The 23,401-nt window shown below is 33.2% G+C and overlaps 3 protein-coding genes and 1 pseudogene across 7 annotated transcripts; 2 read left to right on the top strand and 2 right to left on the bottom strand.

Annotated features, from left to right (window-relative positions):
* The first annotated feature begins 562 nt into the window (after positions 1 to 562).
* Positions 563 to 7,594, top strand: LOC105837533 (egalitarian protein homolog). Its single transcript, XM_012682400.3, has 8 exons — positions 563 to 703; positions 1,192 to 1,320; positions 1,391 to 1,580; positions 2,000 to 3,498; positions 3,611 to 3,691; positions 3,775 to 4,019; positions 4,097 to 4,482; positions 4,675 to 7,594. Exons 4-8 carry the CDS (start codon positions 2,080 to 2,082, stop codon positions 5,040 to 5,042), a joined length of 2,499 nt encoding a protein of 832 aa, XP_012537854.1. The 5' UTR covers positions 563 to 703; positions 1,192 to 1,320; positions 1,391 to 1,580; positions 2,000 to 2,079; the 3' UTR covers positions 5,043 to 7,594.
* On the bottom strand, positions 7,288 to 11,273 carry LOC105837529 (annotated as a pseudogene).
* A 633-nt stretch (positions 11,274 to 11,906) lies between these two features.
* Positions 11,907 to 15,942, top strand: LOC105830765 (methionyl-tRNA formyltransferase, mitochondrial). Of its 3 annotated transcripts, XR_004963746.1 has the most exons (8): positions 11,907 to 12,383; positions 12,489 to 12,689; positions 12,781 to 12,900; positions 13,285 to 13,463; positions 13,645 to 13,833; positions 15,408 to 15,478; positions 15,562 to 15,672; positions 15,756 to 15,942. XR_004963746.1 is itself a non-coding variant. In XM_012670305.3 (6 exons), exons 1-6 carry the CDS (start codon positions 12,157 to 12,159, stop codon positions 14,172 to 14,174), a joined length of 1,098 nt encoding a protein of 365 aa, XP_012525759.1. In that variant the 5' UTR covers positions 11,909 to 12,156; the 3' UTR covers positions 14,175 to 14,354. The 3 variants fall into 3 exon arrangements, 2 of the variants coding, with proteins under 2 accessions (XP_012525759.1, XP_036144521.1); XM_012670305.3 differs by lacking the exons at positions 15,408 to 15,478; positions 15,562 to 15,672; positions 15,756 to 15,942 and adding an exon at positions 13,993 to 14,354 and having other exon boundaries at positions 11,909 to 12,383; XM_036288628.1 differs by lacking the exons at positions 11,907 to 12,383; positions 15,408 to 15,478; positions 15,562 to 15,672; positions 15,756 to 15,942 and adding exons at positions 12,395 to 12,413; positions 13,993 to 14,988.
* On the bottom strand, positions 13,775 to 21,486 carry LOC105830764 (PHD finger protein 14). 3 transcript variants are annotated; one of them, XM_036288626.1, is made up of 14 exons: positions 21,302 to 21,486; positions 19,537 to 19,695; positions 18,710 to 18,946; positions 18,424 to 18,635; positions 17,963 to 18,117; positions 17,609 to 17,883; positions 17,088 to 17,543; positions 16,721 to 17,012; positions 16,434 to 16,656; positions 16,190 to 16,368; positions 15,944 to 16,082; positions 15,617 to 15,870; positions 15,403 to 15,511; positions 13,775 to 13,905 (listed from the first exon to the last, which is right to left on the bottom strand). In XM_036288626.1, the coding sequence occupies exons 1-14, from the start codon at positions 21,342 to 21,344 to the stop codon at positions 13,900 to 13,902; spliced, it is 2,739 nt and encodes a 912-aa protein (XP_036144519.1). In that variant the 5' UTR covers positions 21,345 to 21,486; the 3' UTR covers positions 13,775 to 13,899. The 3 variants fall into 3 exon arrangements, with proteins under 3 accessions (XP_036144519.1, XP_012525756.1, XP_012525758.1); XM_012670302.3 differs by lacking the exon at positions 13,775 to 13,905 and adding an exon at positions 14,508 to 14,798 and having other exon boundaries at positions 21,302 to 21,344; XM_012670304.3 differs by lacking the exons at positions 13,775 to 13,905; positions 21,302 to 21,486 and adding exons at positions 14,778 to 14,798; positions 19,929 to 20,952.
* Positions 21,487 to 23,401: the final 1,915 nt, after the last annotated feature.

The raw sequence follows: 23,401 nt of genomic DNA, 5'->3' as shown, positions 1-23,401 counted from the left end.
AAAAAAATTTTCTAATTAAAAAATTTTTTTACTTTAATATAAAATTCAATAGAAAAATAATTGTTTAAATTCCAAGCTACAATAAAAATATTTAATAGAAAAAAATAGGAAAGGTCTAGAAAAATAATTAATTGAAGAATATGGACATTATCGATTATATACTTTCTCGGCCGTCGATATAAATTAAATATCCCAGTTAGCTTACGATGATAAGAACGGAAATAATTTTAAACAAAAATCAAACAAATACAATTAAATAAATTAATTTCACTTCGAGCTCTAAATTTTCACGCGACTTCTACAACATTTTATTTGTCGGTGACGAACGATGGACATTCAAAAAGAGACGGAGAGGCTGCGAGAAAATGAAATTTAGAATTAAAAGAAACAAGGGACATATGACATATCGAATTAATCGAATCATCGGGCGTCGCGCTATGCACTTTCCGCGGCTGGCACGATTTATTTTCAGAGGGCCGCGGCGGATGTATTAATTAGGAGTGCGCGTAATGAGATGCGTGACGTGACGGCCCGGGCAGGGCCAACTCGGAGGAGTCGTCGGAGGTCGGAGGTGTCCCTCTGGCGGTGTCTCTCCAAAGCGGAGAGGTCCATCGGGTGTGCTGGATACTGCTCCGGGTTATACTACGTATCGTGCCGCGTTGGGGTTAACTGCGATTCTGCCGTGCATCGCCGCGTCGTCGAGGTACGCCACCGATCACGGACGGGACGGGATACAGCGCGAACGGCGCCGGCCGCGAGGAGTCGTTCGGCCGTGGAAGGAATGCACGAGGTCGCGGACGACTTCTCGGGGGACACTGCGTATCCGCGCGCCGTTTCGCCTCTTCCCGTCTCTTCCGCTCGTGAGAATGATCTGACCTGTAATAAAAATTCACATCGTCGAGAGGCACACGCCTTTGACGATGGATCTGCGAGATTCGATCGTCGAGATCGCCGCCTCCCGGTTGAACTGCACGAAACGTCGCGTGCGGAGGCATATGTCTCGTTGCACGTTGCACGACGTGACACTTGTTCGCAATAAGTTTCGCGCGATTCCGAGTACTGCGAATGTAGCTCTCGACGTGTATTAATTTGTATAAGATATTTATGTTTTCCAAGTCAGATCACGCTGGAAGATTTTCAACGTCCTGTAGATTTAAAATAATCCTGTTATATATCTGCTCTTGTCCACAGGAAGGAGAGGAGTGAAAGGAGGAGGAGGAAGATCTTATAATGCATCATTTCTGAAGAACACAGAGACGAGTAACAATGATTGGGAGTAGACTGCAATTATGATATAATTTTATGTACATCGGGACTAAGGTATGTTTATTTTGCAAGACCTTTAATTGCAATGCATCACATAACTTGAAATGTCAAAAATACTTTTCAGATCTGCCTTTTCCTCCATTATGCTGACTCTGAGAGTGTTTACTTCAATTGAAAATCGCTCAATCTCAATAGATATCATATCCATCAATCACGAACAAATCATTGATATATTTTTTGCAAAGGCATGAAAATGAAATGGTGATAGATTAGTGATGTGCCTTTATCTTTGGTATTTCAATTTTACTATGACAGTAAGTACAATATTATAATTTAATTTCTAGAAACAGCAATATTGATCTCTCTCTCAACATAAATTTTCTCAATAATTTAACATTATTATAGAAAATAATATGTAAAATATTTATTATAAAGTAAAGGAAAGCCACACACACTTGTAAAGCGTTATACGCAACTCTTAACTCGCGGAGCGTTACACAAAGCTTGCAAGATTCTTAATTAAGGGGATCCGGGAGTGACAGCGTTACTGACATTTTTGGGGGAACTTGGATTTTCAAATTGAAATAACAGAATACAAAATTCTTTTACGCCGAATCCTTGTTACGTTCGCACACGCTTTCGGAAAATGCTACGCATACACGAAATAATATAAAAAGTAGTATTAGAAATAATACACACTCCCTGCACTATTTCATAAAATAAAATTTTATAGGGAATGTCTTGACATTTTGAAGAAACGAGTGTATGTGATAAATATAAATTTCTCGACGGTGCGACTATACATACCAAAAGATGGATAGCTCCGAGTACGAAATGGTCAGAAACATGACTCTCCTCTTCTTTTTTGAACGACTGATGGATAAGGGTGGTCCGCGTACGTTGCACGACTTGAGCTGTCAATTCGGGGCTAAGGGGTTCACAAAGGAGATGCGTCAGATAGCAGGAGGATCGCAAAGTGGCCTTAAGAAATTTCTAGCGCAGTATCCGGCGCTCTTTCTGATCGACGGTGACTACGTATCTGTTAACACGTTTCAACCGGTTGTGGAGGAGGAGAGCGGTAATAAGTCAGGTAAACGTGACTACGCCCGCGAAGCCGTAGAATATTTCACGAACAAACTGTTGCAATATGGAGTGGGTACCGAGGTGCCCATCAAAAGCCTCCTGGGTCATCGATCGCAGGCCTCGCCAGAAGTCAGGCACATATCTGGTCAGCATTATAAGGAATTTCGTGATTTTCTTTTGAAATACCCTGACGCATTTGTAGTCAGCGAGGATAATGTAATATTGAAACAGTACGAAGGTATGAAGCCTGAACCCTTTCACGAACTAGAGCCAGATATCCCGATAGATCCCGATGTCACGGCGAAATTGTTAGACTTTTTCTGCGTGTGCATCGAGCAGAAGGGTCCGATTCTCATAGATCAGTTATTCAATATGGTTGATGAGAAATTCTCTCACGAGAGCTGGACGAGTATATTCAAGACGCCGCAGGACCTGTCTACTTTTATAAAAATGTTCCCAGACGCTTTTCACGTGCAAACTAATTTGGTGACATTGATAGGCCGACCGAAATCCTCCGTGATGGAACCCGCGACCGTAAAAACAAAAACTACGAGCGGCAATCAACGTAATCAAAGCAACAACGTGACTCACACGAACAGTACGGTACCGATTGTTCCGCCGAGCAAGATTCAACTCTCTCAACCGCCTTCGGATCGATTGGAAAATGTTTGCAACAACGCCACATCTCACTTTAGTTCGCCGCAAAACACGTGCACGTCGCCCGCTATCGAAAGCAATAATAATTCACCACCCGTGAGTTTGCAACAGCAATCTCTGAAGCAGAGATTCAATACGATCGTTATGAGGACTTTGGCAGATAATACGGAACGAGACCGCAGTCTGCAAACAGCCCAGATGGGTGATGCGTGGAAATTAAAGGTGCTACAACAGACCAGGGTAATAGCGACCACGCGAGAAAGTCTTCAAGTTATAGAAGATATAATAAATCCCCGAAAGCCATCCCCCAATGGCAAAGTGGTCGTTTCTTTCGATTGCGAAGGTATAAATCTTGGTGTTAAGGGACAGCTGACTCTTGTACAAATTGGTACAATGAGCGGTCAAGCGTATGTGTTCGATTTAGTCACGTGCCCGAGTCTCATTCAGGCTGGGGGTCTTCAGAAGCTGCTGGAACATCCTCATGTTATTAAGGTAAAAATGTTGTAACGATATACAATACAGATAAAAATATACAAAAGATATTGTATAACTTTGCGTAGACATGCCATGAGTACCTACATACAGCTGTATTTATTTTTTGCAGGTGATTCACGATTGTAGAAATGACAGTATCAATCTATACAATCAATTTAAGATTACATTAACAAACGTTTTTGACACACAAGTACGTAATATTTTTCGTCTTTTTTTCTCTATATTGAAATATTATGATATATAATTAATAAACAATGATGTTATCTTTTGCAGGCTGCGCATGCAGTGCTTCAGTTTCAAGAAACGGGAAAGCCTGTATACAAAGTTAAAAATGTTAATCTGAACACTCTGTGCGATCATTATAATGCTCCATGTAATCCATTGAAGGAACAATTGAAAAACATTTATCGTAAGGATCAACGTTATTGGTCTCGGCGACCTTTGACTCGCGACATGCTAATTTACGCGAGCAGTGATGTTTTAAGCCTTGTACCTCAAGTTTATAATGCTATGTCTAGGTATTTTTATTTACATAAATTCTCATAAATAATAAACTAATAATGATTATATTGATTATATTTAATTATATTCACAGACTCATAAAGCCGGAAGTACAAGGTCTTCTTACAGAGCTGTGTGACGAACAAGTTCAGATGCATATAAGACCATCGGATGTAAAAGCGCGTAAGAAGCAGCGGAAGATCGAGACCGAAGTAGCAGATTTGAAAAAAAGAATGGAAGAAGCAACAAGTAAAAATATTGTACTCAGTAATCGTGAAATTCGGCTTCTTCGTTATTTGGATCTTACAGAGGATGAAAAGGAGAAGCTCAAAGGAAGTTATAAAGTTGCTAGAAAATTGGAAAAGCTAGAGAATATGGGCCAGGATAAGATCGATAGTAGTGACGATGACGATGAGGATAAAACGGACGATCACGAGTATCAGAGCTTGGAAAGCTACACGTCGGAAAATTCTCACTCTGGTAAAATGACAATTCAAGTTAAAATATAAAATTATTAATTAAAATTATACATATGCGTGCGCGCGCGCACACACACACACATTCTAAAATGTTAAAATTATTAAAGGATAAAAATATGGACTCTTATTTCATTAATAAATTTTAACAATTTTATGTAATAAATATAGTTTTGATGTAAAAATTCATTTCTAGGTGGTATATTGTCACCACGAAACGCCGACACACCAAGTTTAACCGAGTCAATGCAAATGATGGACGAAATACTCTCGGACGGTCGGATGGATAAACTGGAGAAGATAGAGAAACTAGAAGCCATACTATCAGCTGTTACTAGTTCCGCGACTGACCAGCTTTCCGGTAACAATACGGATGCGTCGCCTGTCAAGTGCGTCTGCATGTGTCAAAACGACAAGATCGACAGTCCGCGAATGGATCGCCAGGTTACTGGAACTAATGTGGCTTGTCAAACGCTTAGCACAGGTGATATAGTATTTACTAGAGTCTTTGTCAGCGAGGAGGAGAAAGAGAGAGTGAGATTATTGAATTCGCCAAAAAAGTAGGTATTACAGCTGCTGTGAAAGTAGTAGAAAAGTTGCCATTTATAGATTTTTTTTATAAACGGGACGCGTTTGCATAAAAGAATTAAGTAGTTAAAATTTATCTATTTTATGTAATATATATATTACAAGAGCAGAACTTATAGAGTAAAACTGACGAAACTCGCAGAATATCCTCTAGCGTGTCTGCTCCTTTGAAAAAAGTGTCTTAAATGGATAGGCCTTGTTATACATACCTTTCCAGATCTGATCGGTGTAATGATCAGATTTTTGGAAAAAGGTTATTAATTTTAATATCATGATATCGTTCATTATCTGCTTAAAGATTATCTTTCTTTTATGAGCATTCAAGAAAGATCGAATCGTTTCAATGACGAAAGTAGAGTAACAAAATATAAACGCAAACAAGATTTTAATAGCCACAGATTTTGTAATTTTTAACATACTACAATTTGCGGCTTTTTATGTTTATATATCTTGAAACTTGCTAAATTTTTAAAAAGTCTCTTTGAGGAAAAAAAATGTATGTACAAAATATTGACAGGAGAATTATACTGTTTATATAAGGGTAACGATTGCTAATGTTTTTAATATTGCGAAATTAATAGAATGCATATCCCATGCTTGCGAAATACTTTTTATGTGAAGTACTGCATTAAAATCGCTAATTTTTTTAGTTCTGTACGGCCTAGTTTGCGTCACTTATCACAAAGAATGAATTATCGGCAGTATGAGCACAATGGTAACTGTCTAGCAAACAAACGCTTTCTTCTACGAGTTATTGCTTATGCACGCGAAATAAACTTGTGCAGACTTCTTCCTTACATCGATTACAAATAATTTATTTTCGTATATAGTTATAAAAGTGCCAACTTAATATAAAATATATATTATAAACGAATTAATACATTTTATATTTTTATTTAATTACGTGCTTGGTGAATAATTATGCTCACACTTCCAATAAACGATCAATAATCCAATAGTATTAAATAAGATAAACGTATTATATTCGTGTCGCATAGATCTGCATTTATACTCTTCTAATAACATATCATTAATAAGTAAACTGCCAGCGCGGGAGAAGTGACGATTTCAAAAAGACCTAAATAAATCATTGTCATCGTAAATTGTCAGTGTTTTTAGTGCAATACTTTACACGGATAGAAAATATGTAAGTTTAATATCGATTGCGTAATCTTTTTTTAACATTAAAAACATACTACGAAGGTATATAGCTGAAAGGCAAATTATGTAAGCGAATCATCGACACATTCTCATTTAAATCGAGAGGCTCAACTAGTATCAAATTGTCCGACTCGTATATACTAATCATAAAGTATGCTAAAAGCAATTGTAATATATCTGTTTTTTGATCTAATCAAAACACTGACTATTCTAGCAATATTTTTTATAAAAATTCTTGAGAATGTGAAACAAAGGTACATCGAGTGTTCTCTAGTATTTCGATGTAGATGTTTGATTATTATATTTCGTTACATAATTAAAAGGAAAACTAAGAAAATAGGACTTATGTACATTCTCGTTGGAAGAATGCGCAACTGTGTTGTTATTAAAAAGTACAATTTAGTTCGTCGCAGACATACATTTCCGACAACTGTTTGCGTGTGTTTATATCAGGATAATTTTGCACGCATTTATTCGATATAATAATATACAAATTTTATCTGTGAAAATACTCAAGCTCTATATATAAATATTTAAGACAAAAATTTAACAAGAACAAATTTGCAGGAATGTAAAACAGTCGTACATTCTTAGACTTGGGTTTAATTTTAATTATGTTATGATCTTTTCTTTTTAATTCTATAATAAATATAATATAAATTTTTATAAATATATAATATCAAATTATATATTTATAATTTTAACAGATATGTAAATTTCTCTACATATTCATGATCATTCATATTTTTATCTCTTGCACTCATAATTAATTTTCAGATAATTACGGGATTATTGCAAATTTTAACTACATTGACTTAAATTATTCATGATTTGTTAATTGTGGATTCAATAAACATGAAAATTAAAATTACATATACTTTTACCTTTAATTAATTAATTACAAATTACAAAAAAAAATTACAAAATTTAGTCATGTTTATAAATAAGACAAGTGCTGTACAGAGGAATTGTACAGTATTTGCTTGATGATATAGTTTGCAAATTTATTGATTGATTTGTTAATTAGTCTACTCTGATATTCACAAAGAAAAGATAAAGAACTTTTAATGCTATTCCTTATTTTTTTGGTACATTTTCTTTTCTAAGCATTTGGATGATTCGACTTTATTAGCGATATTTTAAGAATGGATTACTAAGAAGTAATCATTTGAATTATTTTATAACGCATTTATATTAAATCGAATAGTAATTACACTAAAAAACAAAATACATCACAAAAATATTTCGTATATATAAATTTGTACGAAAGAATGCTGATCCATATTATTAACAATGACTAATTCGTTGCATAGAGATGCAAAATAAAATCTAGAACGGATATACGTAATAAAGAATATTACAAAAAAGATTAATATATGCAGTTATTTATTTATACATTACGCCACTAAATTTTTTACATTTTTCTGCGCGCGCGCGCGTGTGTGTGTGTGTGTGTGAGCATGACACATACACATAATCTATGCAGAAATACGAGATTATACAATAATATATAATCTCCATTTATAATTACGTCTTTATATATAATATTTATCTGTATAGTCTACAAAAGTATTCTTTACATCTAAATATCTGCAAAAGGATGCAAAAAGGGAAAAATTCTCACTTTCTTCTTATATATTTTTTTAATACATTATTATTCAAAGATTAAGACTTATCAATTTTAATATTAAATTTTTTAACTTATATCCACAGCTATATTTTTATACTGTACATATCAATACTCACTTGTACGCTTCATAACTTAGATCAGTATAACATTGATTTAAAATGTTTATTCGTTCCATAATTGTTAATTCGATTGAATAATGTTCCTATAAAAAAATTTAAATTTAAATTGATTATTAGACCTGTAAACGGAAAATTCACAAGACACAAATTTAGAAGAGACGAAAAGGACTTATAATATTGTATTGTATATATAAATATAATATTGAGATGTAAAAACTAAAATGTAAGAGAAGGGAGCTTTTTGTATTTTTTTTATTATGTGAGAGAAATTTCTATAGATTTCCTTGGATTCTGGGGAGACCTGTAGGCCTAGTTTTATAACAATAAAACGTCATTAAATTTTATAATTTCTTATATATGTACAGGAAAGTATGATTAACACATCATTTGTATAAATTTTTATCATTTTTATCTATAAAATATAATAGAATTATAGATATAAAATTAGTTTTATTAGAAATAATTGATTCAACAACAATAAACTATTATTCTGAAATCATAACGTGACATAAATATATCAATATGTTTATACTTGTATACATACATCAAATATTACACCCATGTTAAATGTTAGAAAAATTATGTAAGATGCAATATAATTTGTTTCGGTACAGTAAACTTTTTATATTGTTCAATGTATTTTTTGGTGAGTTGCATTTCATGAAATATTTATGGGCATACTCTGTATACTTGTGCTGACATAATCTATATTGCAGATAATGTGTGTCTTCATGTGACAATATATTTATGACACCTGGAGGTATGCCACATGTTAAAAACATATTACAATATGGTGCCAAGTTATAGAAATTTGGATCATACATCACAATGACAGAGTTACCAGCAATTAAAATTTGCATTAATCGAAAAAAGAAAATGTATTCATTCTCCTCCCTAAAGATGATGACACCCAATGGCTTACGAGTATGCATTACTTCTACTTGTAAATTATTAAGTTCCTGTATACTTTCATACAGATATCGGCATTTTAAACACTTTTCTACTACAATTGCCAAATCAAGTTTTCTAAAAAGAAAAGATAATGAAAAAATTATAAAAAATGAACATGTAAAACGTTTTAATAAAACTCTCTAACCCATTATCTTTTAATATAGATACAAATTTAGATAATATTTGTGTTCTAGTTTTAATAGGAATAACACTCCAAGTTTGGAAACCTTTTTTAGCTGACTCGTGACATTTTATAATATCGTAGCTGTAATAACAATACATATTAATTGATTAAAAGTTTTGTAATTTGAATTTCCTTAATTTGAGAATTATTGCAATTAACAAAAAAGTGTCTATTCGTACTTTGTTGTATTTGCCCAGAAACTGCCATTATACTTCCAATATATTTTAGGTTTTTGCCATATACCGTCATAAAACAGATTGCAAATTGAATCAGCATTCTTTATATCAGTTAGTGACAAACGTACCACATTTACACTTTGGTGTACATCTTCTAGAATCTTCTTTTCACGAATGTTAATCAGGTTTTTTTCATGGAAATAATGGTTTATTTTTTCTATAGGCAAAAGCGCGATACTTCCACGGAAATCCATATATGTATTTATGAAGATTATATGACACTGAATGATTAAGAAATACAAAAAACATATTGATACAGCTTAAAAAAATTTTCGACAATATATTTGTGTCATATAAATTTATAATATACGTACATTTAAAGATAATGCAATATTCTTGGCTGCTACAATATTTTCCGACCATATAGATACTATTTTCGTAATAGGAGGATCTTCACGTACAATAAGTTTAACATCGTTCAATGATTGAAATGTACCAATATATGGTATAAGTAAGTCTGAATGATAATATCTCTTTATCAGCCATAAAAATTTCTTTTCCACTTGTTTTTGTACCCATTTTTTTTTAAATTAAGATCAGCTGTTATCATTAAACAATTAATAACTGCGTACAAATCTGAATCTTCTAGAATTACCATTTCACCACCTATAAATATGCTTAGCATGAATATATTTTTATATGAAAAATTTCTTAATTATAAAGTAAAAACACATTTTTATGAATAATATACATTACAATAAGCATTTTCCAGCAAAAGATACGGATGACACAGTGTAACTGAATTATTCCATCCACTTTTCGCAATAAATTTTTGCAATTATTTATAGATATTTATTATCAGTATTATTAAAGTATCAATTTATTTTACGATAATTTTATTCCAGCTTTATTATAGGACTGACCGAAGAAATATTCGACGCGCAGTTTGTTGCAAATTATGTAGCTCGAAAATACGTATAAATTTATACAGATATTATTAAACTATTATTAAACAACAGCACTAAATTTAAGCTCTGAATAGATTTATTTTTCTAAAGTTCCATTTTATCTGTTATCTTTGAGAAACAAAAATTAAATAACTTATTTTGCAACACTGTATCAATTATGTCTTTTACGTTTTGTACAAACATTTCTGTTACCTAATTTATAAGTTTTTATTGTATCAAATATACCATCTTCTTCTGATTCATCTGTTCTATAATACAAAAAAATATGTAGTATAATAATTAGTAAAAAAATTATAAATATCAATCTTAGAGAAGACAGAGAAAAGAGAGAGAGAGAGAGAGAGAGAGAGAGAGAGAGTGTGTGTGTGTGTATGTGTGTGTGTGTGTGTGTCAGACTGTTTGGACTTATCCGAAGAGAAGTTTGCAAACTCCCATTGTACATGCTTTTGCTAGAATCTTCTTCCCTCCACTTATTCTATTTCCTTTCTTTGTGCTCTCGTTCATTTTTCTACAGGATGTCGAGTTGAATATATGGTCCATAGTGTAATTTGCTCGTCGGTGAAACTTTTATACTTAAGTAGGATTTAATACGTTGTGTGGTTAAATAAATATCGTTAAAGAGGTAAATATTTATTTTTAATTCAACTACGTATTAAATTTTATAAATTAAATACAAGGTAAATTATATTTTATTCTCGCGTTGTGCACCATGGTATCCACGTGGTTGTAACCTTGTTAAATGTATTATAGTGTATATAATAAAATAAAATAATTTAAATAATTTCTTATAAATTTTTATTTTGTTCCATTTTTCTATCTCAATTCAAAATCAAATTAATTAATTTATATTTTTATTTTACATAATATATGTTTGAAGCTTTGTGCCTAATATAATTTTTTAATGTAAATTTATGTTCTTTTGCACTATGTCGTATACTGCCGCTCTTGAATTGCATTAATTATTTAAACTAAAATTTTAAAATAATATATGATTACATTATCAATTTAATTGATAATAATGATACTTAAGTCGTTTACATATTTGCAATTGGTACAGAAAAGGATTGCATTTTAAGACAAACAGTACATGCAGTCTAATGAATCAAAATAGTATATATTATTATATACATATTTTGATGAAAAATAATATTAAACTCAAAGATCCAGTCTTGATCATCTTGATAGAAATATATTAATGAAATATTTCACAGAAACTTTTTTATTTGATCCCTTTTTATTATTTATTAAGATTTATTAAAATGCATTAAAATTTATTAAAATTTATTAAAAATTAATATTTAACATTTATTAAAATTTATAAAATTTATTTATATAATAAATAACAATGTAATAAAATAAATTTTATGAATTTTAAGAAATTTTAACAAATTTAAATGAGTATATATTAAGGAATTTTAATATATTTTAATAAATTTAATAAATTTTAATGAAACAGATCTCCTCTCTCTCTCTCTCTCTCTCTCTCTTTTAATTAAATATTTTCATTAGGACATATAAACAATTTCTTATTTTCTTGTTTCAAGATCACGCATAAATTTTCTCTAATCTTAAAAGAGAGATAGCACGTGATGTTTAAACAGACAATGGTGGGGATTGAGCCAAACGCTATCCATGCACTACCTCTGAAGCAGTAGCATGGATAGCACGCGTTTATGACGTCAAACGCTACGGACAGTGACGTCATCATAATTTTGATAGCGCTATCCAGCGTCTCCGCGAACAGCGGTAGTGCTGCGTAGCGCTAATAGTGAGCTCCCCGAACGCACCCAAAGTAGCCAACAGCAGACGCTACATGTTGAACGCGTGACGGATATGCGAATGTTTTTCCAAGTTTTATTTCACAGTTTCGGTTCACGAATTCTTTCTCGTGAGAATATAACATGATAAACATTACATTTCTAACACGTGTAATGAGAATACACCTGTACTTACACGCGACACGCAACAGAAATGGCAAATTGCGCGAGATAACCTTCTCGTACTGTGCACCTCATGTTCGAAAGAGACGGTTGCATTCATCTTCAGCTGATGGTCCTCCCTGGAGTGTATTATTTTTTGGCACAAATGAATTTTCTCTGGAGAGCTTACGAAGTTTGTACAACGAATAGTTAGTACTAGGTCTATCGGTAGTTTATTTGTAAATTTTATTTAATAGGTAATTAAATACTGTATATGTAAATGTAAAATTAAACATATGAAATTTTCTCTGTAGCAGAACCAAGAAACTCTGCCGGTTAGAAGTTGTATCAGTATGTAGAAGGGAGAAAAAGAACGTTGTCGTGCAGTACGCAGAGAAGAAGGGAATCGTTGTTAATGAATGGCCTCTTGAGAACAATCCACAAGGTTTTCACATTGGGATAATTGTCTCTTTTGGCCATTTAATACCATTAAATATTATAAACTCTTTTCCACTGTAAGTCACTTTATTTATCTCTAACATGTTTAATCTATAAATATATATGATTGTTATAATACATGATCCATGTGTCTATCTTTTGTCACAGCGGTATGTTAAATATTCATAGTAGTCTATTGCCACGATGGAGAGGAGCAGCTCCAACAATTCATTCCTTAATTAAAGGAGACACACAGACAGGAATTACAATTATGAAAGTGGCAGAAAAGTAAAGACTTTCATAAAAAATGTTTATAAAAGATATTTATAAGTTCATGGGTGAAGTGCCAGACAATATATAATGAATTTATAGTTTTCTTCCTAACACAAAATATTTTTCAAATATTATACATATCTTATATCTCTCTAATTGATAAATTAGTCATTTTTATCAAAATTTTATTGACAAGAGGATATTATAAGATCTGTTCACATAGCTTGCATTTTTTTGTACTTAACATCTGCATTTTCTCTCCTTCAAAGTTTGAATATACATTTGTTTTAAGTAGAAAATTTTTACAGATTTTAAGCAATGTGAACAAACCAATAATCTTATTATTATCTGGACTGTACCATTTAGATAGTTCTTCACATTATCTCTATATTATTGCAGGTTTGATGTTGGAGACATAGTAACACAAGAAAAGGTAGATATTTATGCAGATGAAACTCGATTAGAATTGGATATGAAATTAGCAAAGCTGGGTGCGAATGTTTTGATCGATGTGATGGAAAAGTTACCACAAATATTATCTTCCTCGAGACCTCAAGGAAAAATAGGCATAACATATGGTAATTTGTCTTTGCTGCCGTACTAAACAATAAACACCGTATTCCGATACACTGAAAATCTATAATGTAGGTAATGTGAAGATTTTTAGTGCCGGCAGTACATATCGGAACAATTAAAATGTATCGCTGTTTCAACTTAAATTATTTCATTAATATTTTTCTTGATGTTTACATTTTGTAGCACCTAAAGTTACGTCAAAGACCTGTTTAGTGAAATGGGACGAGATGACAGCAAAGAATGTTTATGATCTGCAACGTGCTCTTGTAGGAGTGTACCCGTTAAAAACCAAGTTAGATGGTGTGACTATAAAATTGTTGGATGTCCGGCAGACGTCAAAGCCGGAAGATGGAAGAAATGCGGATGTACCAGGTAATTAATCATTATTCCTGCGTGATTCGTTGTGATACTAAGTTAGTACCAAGGATTGAAAACAGTTTATTCCTAGGAAGAAAATTAATTATCTGAAAATGTAATTATTTCATATTTGAAGATAAAATGTGCGTGATTAATGTGAAAAGCCTCTTCCAGGTTTCGCGAGATTTGATCGGAAAAATAATGCATTAGTTGTGACATGTAAAGGACCAAGTTGGATCTCGGTAAAGAAAGTAATTGTGAAGGGTCACTTGGTTATGAGTGCGCTGGACTTTAGAAACGGATTTATACGGGGTAGAAAAAAAGATTGGATATTATTTCAGAGTAATATTACATAATCTACAGCGCTGCTTCTGACTCCAACGCTGTTGTTTTGTAAACCTATGATTTCATTTGGAAACAGATAATAAACATTAAATTTTTATTTATACTATAATAGTAAAATTTAACTTAGAATGTACAAAATGTAATATTAACGCAGTGACTATTATGAGAATAAAAAGTTATATATACTTATATATCAATGTCTCTTTAAATATTAGATACGATGAATTCCTTCTTGCTCATTCCTGATTTTGTAATTTTGCATTTCAAATAATAGCATACTTGTCTCATGCGAAAATATTCTTTTGTATATTCCTTTTATTTCTTGTTATATAATTTATTGAATCTTTTTTTTTTGTAGAATTGCTATATAAAACTACAAAGCATTATGAAAAAAATCAATAAAAAAAACAACGAGAAATAAGTAACGCGAACTATGCTAAGATTCAAATAAATCAGTTTCAAGTGGAATTTATAGTAGATTTTCATAGAATTCGTTTTTCTTTAAATTACAGCAAAGTTTTCTCTCTTCTGTTTCGTATGTTACAAAAAAACAGAATAACATTGAATGCCTTATATAAACGTAGAATTGGAGCTGCAGATAGAAAATTGTTGAATTAAGTCTCAGTTTCAGAGGCCTGAAATAAAAGAAATATTTTTATCTATAAAAATCTCTTTCTTTTATTATGTTTAATGTGCCAATGATATATATCCACATTGACAAGATTAAGCGGAAGACACAAAATGGAGTTCAGAATCTGAGCTTCAAGACATTATCTAGTTTGTGTTGCTGCACATCATAAAATAAAAATAAATATAATAATTTAATTTGTGCATCATATAAAAAAATCGTCTATTCCTATTCCCCTAGAATATTAATATTTTTTGCATTTTTATAATACGATGTATTTATCCTTTCTGTTTGATTCACCTCGTGAAACCAGCTCAATCAATTTAATCATGTACATTTCAGACTAAGGTACTTTATATTTTGTCATATTTAGTTTATTGTCTCTATTGGTTATTGATGTATGTGCAATTAACATGACTTATTATTCGTTCTCTTTAATATGTGCTGAATAAAAAAAAAAGAATTATTATCTAAAAAAATAGTTTCTTTACATTGCACTATTATTTATTAAAAATTTCTATATATGTATATATACAGACAAAATAAAAAGTACGTTAATCTGATATTCAAAAATATTGATGTTTATAAACAGTAAAAATTTATGAACTTACACTAGGGTCGCAGTCGGCACAGTGCCACGAATAGCCTCTCCTTTTCGGAGACTTTTTCACTGGAGGATCTAAGCACGTAAAGTGATAGCATTTCTTACATTCGTCGCACCTAGAACACAAAATTAATGCGTAATGTAAAAATTATTATCTTAATTACAGAGTTTTGAGATAATTTGCCTATAATTTTAAGATTGTTGTAATTCGTGATACTAACATAACAAGATTTTGGTTGGTGCCGGGAGTATCACAGACGTTACACTGCGTCATAAGGTCTGTATCTTTTCCCTTTTTCGTTCCCGTCGACAGTCGTCCACTGCTATTCACGGGTACATTCACTGGGGGCATATTTGCAGCTGGAGGCGGCACAGGTGGCGGCGGCAATGTAATTTCAGTACTTGAAGTTGCCACGAACATTTGTGGACTCGATTCAGAGTCTGTGTGTCCTTCCGGACGACGGATTGGTTTTATCTGCATTTAGTTAATTAATGTTATCAATACTTAAATCAATATAGTGATAAAATAAAATGAAAGAAATGAATACTTTTATTGTGATCCTTCTGTGAACTTCTGGTTGGCCTTGAACTTCTGGATTTTCTACATCTAAACTTTTTCTTTTATGTTTCCTTTTTCTCTGTTTAATTCCAGTTATCGGATCTGGAGAATATCTCTTATGCTTTTCTCTAAAAAATATAAAATATTTATTATATTATATAATTTACTATTTATTTTTATAGATATGTTTATGTAAATTATTTTTTCAAATTATTTCACACACACACACACACACCTTCTTCTTTTCTTTCCACTTCTTTGAGAAATCACTTCTGTTCCATCCGTAGAAGCTACCATATATTCTGGTGAACCTTCTCTTATGGTGATATTATTAACAGATTGCTGATTATAGATCGATTCAGATACTTGTGTAGGTTCTACGGATGGTTGTGGTCCCATTGGCTTAATAGTTAGCTGTAAAAATATATTTGTTTATGCATATAAGTCAAGCTAAATTTTCGTTTATGTAAAATAAGTACCTTTGGTGTTGTGTGCGTGTCGGGACTGGTAACGTTCGATACATTACTGATAGAATTTTTTGATGCGATAGGCGTGCTTGGTGTCATGGTTGCTTGCACTTCTTGTGGCGGTGTAGGTGTCGAATTAGCTTCATCCTTACAATGTCTCAATTTGCGTGGTGCCGATGTGTCCACACGTTCCACTTCCGATCCCGAGGATTCTTTATCGCACTCAGAACATTGCCTGCAAATTACATTAGAAAATTTAACAAAAACATTAAAATATCAAGCATTGTTTTCATACGTACCAACCCATCTGTCTTGTTTTCTTAGGCATTCGCGTTAAAGGCGGACTCAAACAAGATAGATGATAATGCAAATGGCATGTGTCACATTTAGCAAGAAGATGTTGATTAGTCGATCGCCTGCAGATGCCACATTGATGTCGTAAGGTTGTCAGTTCGTTTTTGTGATTTTGTTCTTGTGCTTGACTACTCAACACTCTACCCTCGCGTATACCCTCGGCGCCTTTGCCCACGGGAAGTGGAAATCCAACACCCATCTTCAAAGCAGCAGCCGTAGGCACGCCTAATCCTGTACCTGGAGAAAACTCCTTATATATTTATTGCGTTTAACTTTATCAATATTATTAAAGATTTAAGCATTATAACTTACCAAGCGTGGGTGTTATTCTTGGTTTCACCAAATCGGCGATTGATGGCAAAGGCTTCACGAAACCGGCATTTTTAAGTACTTGATGATACAACTCGATCTTTTCTTTCAGCGTTACATTCACTCTAATCTGCTCTTCATTATCCTTCATCACCTCATCATACTTTTTATCCAGTCTCTGTTGTTCATTCAATAACTGCGAATTAATGTCAAGAAGTTCTTGCAGCCGCCTCTTCATTGACGTCACGCGTAAGTTACGATCCAAGTAATAACCAATAAATTCTACACTGAAAGCAGGAGCAATATGCCATTTTTTTCTAACATCAACTAATGCCACTAGTTGAGACTCTTGTGCTTCCAGTGCAGCTGTATCTACGCCCATCAATTCAGCCTTTTTTGCCAATTGACGGCAAGCGGACGCAGACGTAGTTAATAAACGTGGCATTTTTTGCGTAGGTACTACAATTAATACTTTTAGAAAAGTACCTAAAAATAAGTATATTCAAAAGAAAATATCAGCTTACCCCATGGCGGTGGACGCGACGCCTTATGAGCTAAATACTTATGTCTGTGTTTGGATAATTTTCTTTGAATCCTACGTTGTTCGTCCGTATCTAAATGATTCGGTTGCTTCAACATCTGTTGCCGATACTGTGCGCGCATTTGTAAGGCCAGCCAATTACGTCTACGTCTACGAACGAGAGATTTATCGGAATGCAATTTGCAATGTGCATAGAATGGATCAGCTTGATCAACTTCCTCACTGTGTGCTTCGGATAATAAACCTTCTCTTTGCGCACTGCAAAGATAATATCTCGTATTTTATATCTGTACTACTCTGACTCTGGGAAATAATATTTAGGTATAAAAAATATTACCAAGTAACATGAAAATATGTATGACACATCCCAGCATCGCATTCGATACAGACGCCTGTGCGCGCGTAACACGAATCCTCACATAAAGAACATGTTTTTGCACCCCACTTACTGTACGCCATTTCGAATAGTGTTACGCTCGACAAGCGATCAACCTAGAACACATACATGTTTAAATTATTAAATATTTACAAATATGCTAAATATGAAATACTATATGAAACATACAATTATACATGTGTAGGACTCTTACGATTATAGTGGAGCAATAAGATATGTTATGTTATATAATATTAAATAAAGCCATGTGACGAGTCAGGATAGAAGGATAGCTAAACGGATGGATGGAGGGACGAGTGTAGGAAAGATTGTAAACCAAGTCCTCTTCTTGGCAATGTACTTCTGAAGCAAATAAAGATTCCATTCTACAATTATACATATACAGTAAGAGATTCACTTACCTCGCCGAAAGCAACGCCGGGCACATAAAGAGCACATACTAAATGAACCCATTTTCCAACGTCCGTCTCTTTAAAAATTCCACCCTTGTTAGGACAAAGCTCGCAGGATGGATCATCAATTCCTGCGCTACAAGCTTCGCAGAACCAGGGTGCTGATTGACACAAAGAGTCGGTGCTGGAGAAACTTTCCACATCAGATACACCATAACAACCTAAAATAACGTTTGCTTGTAAAACGTGTATAAAAATATCTTGAAAAAAGTAGTAATATGTTTAATTAATATACCTTCGTGAACACTGACTCCACAACCATCGCATTCGACGATCTCGTTTATATCGTCACTCCTGTCTCCTAAGCAGCCACAGCAAATTAATACTTTATTTAATTTATCATCGAGAGGAGCACCCTTCAAAGCTTGTTGGCGAGCTTGTTCAATTACATCTCCTACAGTTAGGTTTGTACCATTTTTTCCTCTCAATAATGGATCTTCCAATGAATCATCGGATTCTTCAGATGCATCTTCTAAAAAAAATGTGTTTCATATCGCTATCTATTAATATTATATTTACACTATACTGTAAATATAAAAAATGTTTTTCTTCTGTATTTTTAAGAACATAATTATTGTTAAATTGAATATTAATATAAATTACAAAAAAGATTTTTATGTTGCAAGAAAAATAATATTGGCAATGTATAAATTAGAAAGTTTTAAATTAGAAAGTTTATTATTTTTTATAAAATTGTCACAAAATATATGTAATGTTTAAATTTTTTTAATTAGTCATAGTCAAATCTTATATTCAAGATAGTTTTAAGTAATATCTTAAGATATTCAATCACAGAGCCATATTAGTCATATCTTAAGACATTATTTAAAACATGGAAATGAAAATCAATCATGGCTGCATTCAAAATCATGCTTACAGTGTGAGCATCAAAGCAAATGCAGCTTATAAATACCAGCCTTAGAATTGAAATATATTTGAGTAGTTTGGATTTAAATTTTTACCTGATTCAAGATTTAATTTGATTTGTATTCGAATAGTTTGTTTTAATATTTTGCAATATTATAATTTGTCTGTAATTCTTTTTACTCCTGTCTAGCTTACCTTTCCCATTAGAATCCACGGAATCATCATCCGATTCTTCGCAATGATCCTCAATCCTGAAATCACTGTCATCTGAACTCTCACCAAGATCAAAATCAAGTAAAGACTGCTGCGCCGATTCCACTGGTTTTACTCTTCTCTTCTTAGGGTCCCTTTCAACTGTAAAGACCAAATTTATTGATTTTTTCTTAAATATAATATCTAAATGTATTTCATTACAAGAGAACTTTTATAAATATCATCAATTTATATGAAAACAATATACAGAAATGTTTGGTATTTAATAATGCATAAGAAAACTATATTGATTTCATGTTTTTATGAAATATTTTCACAAGTATAATACCTAAGCACAGTTTTAGGTTACGTTTGCTTAATTTTCCTGTACATACATGTGCTAGTCATGATGCTCTCAATATCCCAGAGAAGCTTTCAAAATCGAAGTATATTCTCTTGTAACACAACCCGCCGTTTCCGGTACAATTTTTATTGAATGTTCCAGCGCATTAACGTAATTAAATTTTCGGAAAGTAGTCTCTCGCGTCGTGCGTACGCCACTCGCAGTACAGAGCCACATACGTACCGTACGCGCGCGCGTGTAATACCAATAATACGTTAGGTTAATTTTACGTGTCAGCAAATGAGATTGCCATAATAATAAAGTGGTTATTATGGTTATTATCATGCATTCACAAAGGCAAACCGTGTTGTTATCATCGTAATGCTGACGTAGATTTAATAATGTATCGATTACAGTAATAATGACCGAAACCAACGAATGCATACGTACGCACGCGCGCGCGCGCGCACGTTACCCATAACATGGTGACAGAAATATAATGGATATATTAATATACTTGTAGGGCATACAATTTGCTACGATGCATTTAATACACGCATTCATCAAATAATATGACTAATACTGTTTATGTTTGCTTAGTAATGTAGTAATGTAGTAATGCTTGAGTGTAATGTTACATTGGTGCAATAGTGTGACATGATTGAATAAACATGGAAGAAAAGTAGAAAAGAAGATACATACAATATTTTTTTAATATGACAAAAATATGTGCACGTGTATACAAGCTAATACAATAAAAAAAAAAGAGTACTTTCATAATTATTTAACATTAAAATTCACATAAATTTCTTTTACATTTTTGAGAACTTTTTTACATTTCTTTTCTGCCTTTACAACATATATGTTGCATAAGATGTTAGAATGATAAAATTACTACTATTTTAATTTATGTATTTAAAAAATTTTAATCATTATTTTAATGATAAAAGTAGTACTAAACTCTGGAATTATAGTAGCTGAGTGAAAATTCATCTACAGTAGCACTCTAGAGTCAATTTAATTATTATTTGCAAATTAATTGTATTTCATTAATTAGTATATATAAAAAGAAACAATATGAATACAATACTCAAGTTTAATTACTGCAATTTATTCTACACCAGTGCTTGAAGCATGTGCAGAGTTATTTTTTTTCCTTTTATCCTAGATTATGTCGCTCTCCGTTTTGAATTGTCTGAAAAACGAAGCAATTATTGCTATCTCCGGTTATTCCTGAGAGTGCCGAGGAAAATTGGTAGGAAAAGAACGCGCTGGCGGGATTCCGAACGAGTATATTTTACGCTCCGTCGACGTAATCGACGACGTCTAAATTGTTCCATGTCGAGCCAGAGCGCGACGTGATTTTTGCAGCGTCTACAGGATAAGGAAATTAATCGCGGATAGCACCACCAGTGAACAACTTACTCATCGTTTTGTACAGAAATCCAACGTCGTCGTCCTGCGACATTTCTTCTACGCCCGTCGCACGAACTTCCGTCACAGACGGCTGAAACGGGACGGATTTCCAGCCTCTTCCACGGGTGAAGTGTCGTCCGTCGTTTCCCGAGGACTCACCGGAGCAGGTCGAAATTCGCAGGTCGATATCGAGCGATCACAGGGAGGCCGTATTGTTTTGTCACCCGGCGCTGATCCTGACCGCAACGGCGTCCGTGCAGCACCCGACGACGCGGCGCCGACGCGCCATGATGTCCTTCCGCGGGAAGTTCAATCTTTTTACCTGGCGACGCGCGCAACGGAAGAACTCACGCTAAAAATGATTCGTCCGGGCTCGATTTCGCTCGATGCGCTTGAGGGTCGGAATGACCTCGTGCAGCTTTAAACTCTCGTAACCTTCTACATGTGATCGATCTGTATAAAAAGAGAGTTAGAATTGCGAGTTTAGCGTGTTTTAAGAGTAACAATTAAGTTTCTATTAAGACTATTATCGTTTTGACAAAATCTTGTTTTTTATATAATCTGTCGACTAAAATAATATTAATATCATTCCACGTATTATTCTAAATTAACTGTAATATTTATAGCCTGACTAAATTCTTCATTCTTGATTAAATTTCTGCAGTTCACGCATTTATGTGTTTAAGTTAAATATATAAATATTTAAATTCTGAATTTTAATCCAATCGAAGAATTTAATCAACAATTTTTTAGTGTAAAAAAATAGCTCTGAAATCTCGAACGGAGAGAGAATTAACTAATCGCATTGATTAATTGGTTGAATTGTTTAAATGAGATCGATCAATTCTTTCAATTAAAGTTTCACCATACAAAGTTTAACAATGATGGATATGGATTGATAAATAATAATTCCAGGAGTAAATCTATATGATACTGAAATTCTGTCACTTGTTTCTATTGCAAATTATTTTTATTATGTGTATGTAGAATGATAGTTATGACTAACGATAAATATGTATAAAAATTTTGTACATACATCTTCGGAGTGTGCTTCACACTCAAATGGAATAGCAACGAAATCCCGAATAAGTATTTTCAGTTGTATTTTCTCGCAAGAAAGAACATTGTTCGAATCTTTTTACGAATCGCGGGCGCGAGATTGCTGGTTGACGCTTTTGAATCGCGCGGGCGCGGTGTGCCTTTCGCCTCCCGAAGAGCACCGAAAGTAACCGAGCGACGTGTAGGCGAACACATTTCTCGACAAAAAAAGTACGAGGTACATGATCAACACGATGTCTCGATGTCCCCTGGATCGTCGTGTTAAGAATAACAGAGAAAATCTTGGAACTGCGTGCAGAATCGCGAAAGATTATGTTCGTTAGTATAATTTTTAACTATAGATATATATTTCTGTATGAGTACCAGTGAGTACATTGCCGGCATTGATCAGCGTGAATCGAGGTTGGTTCAGTTCAACCGATTTCCACGAATTTTAACCTCGTCACGATACAGCCAAATCGATCAGAGGGAGAAGACACGCGAAAGTCGCTTCGCGAATAAAATCGTGCAGATCAGTAACTAAAAATTCGTACACCGCGAGATATCATTGAAGTTCGGCCGATCGTGAAAGAAAGAACACGAGAAAAGCTTCACGATTGAAATCATACAAAAAATGCATTTCTCTTTCTCGTTTGCGATTTGGCTCGCTAAGTACCGACGACTACATCCACTCGTGCAAAATTTAATTATACCTTGAGTAGGGTAGGAATGTATGAACAATATATAATAAATATTAATAAAAATATAATATAAAATAAATATGCACAGTATATGAGAAAGATATTCCACAACAAAAAAGTACGCATGTATGGTATTCGAAAATAATTAAAATTACATTTTCATTCGACGTATTTGCGCTGATGTATTGTCGGACCTATTATTACGAATTAAACCAGAATAAACATACAAATTAATTCTGAAATGTGCATGGTCAAAAATATATTTAACAGTATATATATTCAAACATATCAAATGAATTTCTCATTAAATGCGAATCTAATAAACGGGGCGTGTGTGCTCATTGCAACCATTATCGACGATATATTTACA

This window comes from Monomorium pharaonis, chromosome 6 (assembly GCF_013373865.1).
Source record: "Monomorium pharaonis isolate MP-MQ-018 chromosome 6, ASM1337386v2, whole genome shotgun sequence".
Classification (NCBI taxonomy): Eukaryota; Metazoa; Arthropoda; class Insecta; order Hymenoptera; family Formicidae; genus Monomorium; species Monomorium pharaonis.
Note: the sequence above shows the minus strand (reverse complement) of the source record. Positions and strands in the feature narration are given on the sequence as shown.